Source organism: Macrotis lagotis, unplaced genomic scaffold, assembly GCF_037893015.1.
Source record: "Macrotis lagotis isolate mMagLag1 unplaced genomic scaffold, bilby.v1.9.chrom.fasta BILBYCTG445, whole genome shotgun sequence".
NCBI classification, from domain to species: domain Eukaryota; kingdom Metazoa; phylum Chordata; class Mammalia; order Peramelemorphia; family Peramelidae; genus Macrotis; species Macrotis lagotis.
In genome coordinates, this window is record NW_027422352.1 from 66009 (window position 1) to 71063 (window position 5055).

General features: G+C 34.2%; 1 protein-coding gene across 1 annotated transcript; it reads left to right on the forward strand.

The window, feature by feature from the left end:
• Positions 1-386: 386 nt before the first annotated feature.
• On the forward strand, positions 387-3764 carry LOC141504153 (tumor necrosis factor receptor superfamily member 17-like). The gene is given in 4 exon segments (XM_074208976.1): positions 387-517; positions 996-1033; positions 1036-1112; positions 3459-3764. Coding segments are annotated over 4 exon segments (552 nt in total).
• The last annotated feature ends 1291 nt before the right edge of the window (positions 3765-5055 follow it).

The following is a 5055-nucleotide window of genomic DNA, read 5'->3' on the forward strand; positions in this document are numbered from 1 at the left end:
AAATGTTTATTAATAACTGAGTGAATGAAACCTTTAAACCAGAGGTCTTCCTCTCCCTTATGTCCCTTAGAATTTCTGCACCCTTCAAGTTCTACATAATTCACCTGTTTGGGAAATACATTCTATAAATAAACAGTTTCTGTTTCATGAATGATTTACTCTTCATGTTTACACTACTTTGCTCTCTGCTCTAAGCCACCACAGGTTAGGTGGCTTAGAAATTTGAATTTAATTGGTATTGAAATCCTGAGCTACCAGTGAAAAATCTCAGAACACTCATGCTATTTAATATATAGTTGCTGTTACTACATTTGCTAGGGACAATGTGGCAAGACTTTTTCTGGTCTATTCTTACTGTTTTTATGGTTCTCTAGTTTTTTGGAATAATGATACTGATGGCTCAAAGGTGCTTCCAAAATGAATATTTTGACAAGTTGTTGAATACTTGCAAACCTTGTCACCTTCGATGTTCCAATATATCCCCTTTGGTGTGTCAGAGTTATTGTAATGCAAGTAAATAATGGAATATTTCTTTTGCATTAATTTATTAGCTTGTGGAACAGGTTCTGTATGTTCCAAATAAATAAGACAATAACATTTTTAAATAAAACATGATAATGACAAATTGCAATGATTAAAACATCGACAGAAATTATTCAAAATAGAACATTGCATTTATGCAATCTTATCAGTACAATGTAATTTATTGATTATTCAAAAATTTTTAGGTGTTTTTTTTTGCAAGGCAAATGGGGTTAAGTGGCTTGCCCAAGGCCACTTGGCCCAAGGCCAAGGCCGGATTTGAACCCAGGTACTCCTGACTCCAAGGCCGGTGCTTTATCCACTATGCCACCTAGCTGCCCCAAACCGATTTTTTAGGTTATAGAAAATCCATATTGATAAAGAAGATAAAAGTGACAAACTGTTATATTTAAATGGTGTTTGTATTTTGTCTTGTCTTCATTATATTTGCCACTGTCTAACAATAAAAGTACTACCAGTAAACTGAAAATCACAGATGTGAATCTTTGGATCTCTTATGTGTGGGAATAATCTCATCTTTGATAATATTCTTGCTAATATTTATCCTGAATAAAATTAATCCTGAGAGATAGAAGATGAACTGAAAGATACAGTCACAACTATGATGAATCTGATTTTAAATCTTTGTAACCTGTCTATATGAGTTGACAGTGGTGACTTTCAGTTTTTTCTTTTTTTATGTGTGGAATTTTAATATCTAAGTCAAAAATCTTTTGAGTGCATTGGTAAATGATTTCATTAGTTCAAATTCCATAGAACAACATTCATTTCTACTATATTTATTATAATGTTTAAAGTCATATCTTTCCTCAAAATCTTTCCATAAGGGATGACTATCAAAGAACAGAAATATTTTTCAGGTAACATTTGTACTTTTGGCAAAAGTTGACAGACTGATTAATATAAACTTGGAGAAATGGCACCTCTATTCCTCATTATCAGGAAAAAAGTATCTGGCTGCATCTGTGGATATATTTTAATACAAATTTGAGTGATTCACTTGCATAAAGGTACTTAAATTTTCAGTGAGGAAGAATGCTCAAGTCAATTCTTTTAGGCTTCAGTCCTTGGTTTTTACTTTTCTAGTGAAGGATTGGCAATAGAGTATTCATTGTCTCACTTAATTTTTTAAAAAAATATTAAAGTTTAGGTTTTCATATATCCTCTGCCCCTGACCTTATGCCAGACATGTCTGTCAGTTTCCCAACTTATCTATTAAGAACCTAATTTGTAAAATATGCACCTATTTGTTTACAAGAGAACTAGAAGTGAGACATCTGTTCTACTTCTTTTACTTTCTTTGCTTAGAGGTTCTTTTGGACAGGTGGGTAATAATGGTTTATGAGTTTTTATATTTTTTTTCAATTTTAAAGCTAGAATTACTCCAGGGGAATGTCAGGAAAGTATTTTCTTCACATGTATCTAATGTAAGCATAATGGAAATTTTCTTTCATTACATTCTCAATTCCGATTAATTAAAAAAATCCAAAATTTTCAAATTCACATATCATAGAGCAAAAAATGAAGACCAGAGGCGGCTAGGTGGTACAGTGGATAGAGCACTGGCCCTGGAATCAGGAGTACCTGAGTTCAAATCCAACCTCAGACACTTAATAATTACCTAGCTGTGTGGCCTCAGGCAAACCACTTAACCCTACTGCCTTGCAAAAAAAAATAGACCAAATGAATATTGTCTCTAGTTTCAAAATTTGAGGTCACCTATAGGTGACTTGACACCTATATGATAGTCATGACATTGTATAATGAATAGTTACAGAGAATTCTGTCCTTATTAAGAACTTAAAGCCACTTTATGAAAAGATGTTTCTCTCAATAATATCATAAGCCTCAGTATTAAAGCCTATGACCTTTTATACTTAAATGAAAGTTAAAAAGTTTTGTTAAAAAGCTGTGAAGCTTCCCCAATTGACAAATGGTCAAAGGATATGCAAAGGCAATTTACAGATGAGGAGATCAAAGCAATCCATAGCCATATGAAAAAATGCTCTAAATCATTAATTATTAGAAAAATGCAAATTAAAGCTTCTCTGAGGTACCACCTCTCAGATTGGCCAATATGACCAGGAAGGATAATGATCATTGTTGGAAGGGTTATGGGAAATCTGGGACACTATTACACTGTTGGTGGAGCTGTGAACTCATCCAACCCTTCTGGAGAGCTATTTGGAACAATGCCCAAAGGGCAACAAAAATGTGCATACCCTTTGACCCAGCAATACCACTACTGGGTCTATACCCTGAAGAGATGATGAAAAAGGGTAAAAACATTACTTGTACAAAAATATTTATAGCAGCCCTGTTTGTGGTGGCAAAGAATTGGAAATCAAGTTAATGTCCTTCAATTGGGGAATGGCTTAGCAAACTGTGGTATATGTACGTCATGGAACACTATTGTTCTATTAGAAACCAGGAGGGACGGGATTTCAGGGAAGCCTAGAGGGATTTACATGAACTGATGCTGAGTGAGATGAGCAGAACCAGAAAAACACTGCATACCCTAAAAGCAACATGGGAGTGATGTTCAACCTTGAAGGACTTGCTCATTCCATCAGTGCAACAATTGGGAACAATTTTGGGCTGCCTGCAAAGGAGAGTGCCGGCTATATCAAGATAAGGAGCTGTGGAGTTTAAACAAAGTGCAAGGACTAATTCCTTTTAATTTAGAAAAAAACAGATATCTTATTGACTGATCTTGTTACCTCTTAGACTTCTCCTCTCTTCTTTAAAGATATGATTTCTCTCTCATCACACACAATTTGTATCAAGGTACAACATGGAAACAAAGTAAAGACTGACAGATTGCTTTCTGTGGAGGGGTGGGGGAGGGAAGCAAGATGGGGGGAATTGTAAAACTCAAATAATATCTTTAATAAAAATAAATTAAAAGAAAAGCTTTGAAGCAACAGATAGATAATGCAAAAGCTGAACTACAAGGGATTGCTAAAGTTGATCATGATAGGAATAAAAATGATGAAACTGGAATTCTCCCGAGAAGTACACCTATGACATACATATGCAAGTGTAAAAACTGTAGTGTAGTCAAAGAGGAGGTAGACTCATATATATCTTCTCCATTCCCAGCCACAGAAGAAGGAGCAACTGTTCTTGTCACCACAAAAACAAATGACTTTTCCAAGAATTCACCAGGTTCCATAAATGACACTGTCATAAGAATATGGAAATCTATTTTCACAACATAAGGACCCAGTTTGACTGGGATAGTACCACTTGCATTTTATGTCAGTGAACAGAGTGATTTATTTGTTCCATTTATAATAGTTGCTGTCATCTGTCATCAATCTAACTCTAATTAGATTTTTTTTAAATTTTGGAGTCTTTATTGATTTATTTCTCTTACTTGGGAATCAACTACCAAGAGCCCCTTCACCTCATTATTGTATTCTCTATTCAAGTATTTAGTTTCAAAGTTGTTTTTGATTTTGGATATTTATTCGATATTCACTTGTATAGTAGAAAAATAAACTGAAAATCTCAAGACAGTTTTAAAGTTTTATTCATTGCTAAAGGAAATGAGGGAGTTGAATAGGAAATGGTTAAGGTTGGTTATTCAACACTCTAAGAGGACAGAATTTTTTTTTGGCAAGGCAATGGGGTTAAGTTAAGGTCACACAGCTAGGTAATTATTAAGTGTCTGAAGTTACATTTGAACTCAGGTACTCCTGACTCCAGGGCCAGTGCTCTATCCACTGCACTACATACCTGCCTCTGAGGATAGTAATTTTTAAAAAAGTCTTCAACAAACTGTTTCTTTACACATGTTAACAAAGGAAAATAAAAAAAGGAGAATTAATAAATTGAATTCCATATACAGAAGTTCAAGGGATAGGACTATATGAATTACGGCAGCCAGGTTAAGATCAGAATTTTCATTTTGAGGTTTAGGATATAAAGATCCTTCTTTCATTTGCAAATCCCTTCATTTAGGAAATGGGAATACAATGGGATAATAAAATTCTTCTCATATGGCAGTAAATGTTTCCTATATTCCACCTTTCTGTTGTCTGTAATGAAGCAAAAATTGTCCACTGTGGTAACTCAAAATATTTTCAAATTAATTGTGAAAGTGTGGCCAAAGTATTATCTATTAGTGTTACTTGAGACTTCCTCTCCCAATGAATGCAATGGTAACATATTTTGTTCTTGCGATTCAAATGTTGATGAATTTTACCTATCATGTAGATATCAATTATGTAACCCCTTCTCTGTTTTGTGTCTGTGAAAATATTAGATCACGTTTAGATTCTTGGGTTCTTCTTACATTGTAAGAAGTGTTTTTCATTCCTGCATGAATTTGTTTTAGCAAGTAAGTTTGTTATTATGCTAACTTTTACCAGACAGTAAGTATTTTTGTAGTTTCTGGTAGGTGAACTATAAGGTAAAGAGGTGTGCTATTGGCTTTAGCTGGAATGAAGATTGGCTGGCTGATGGAGAATCAGTGTGTTATTATGAGTTTTAGGAACTTTTTGATCA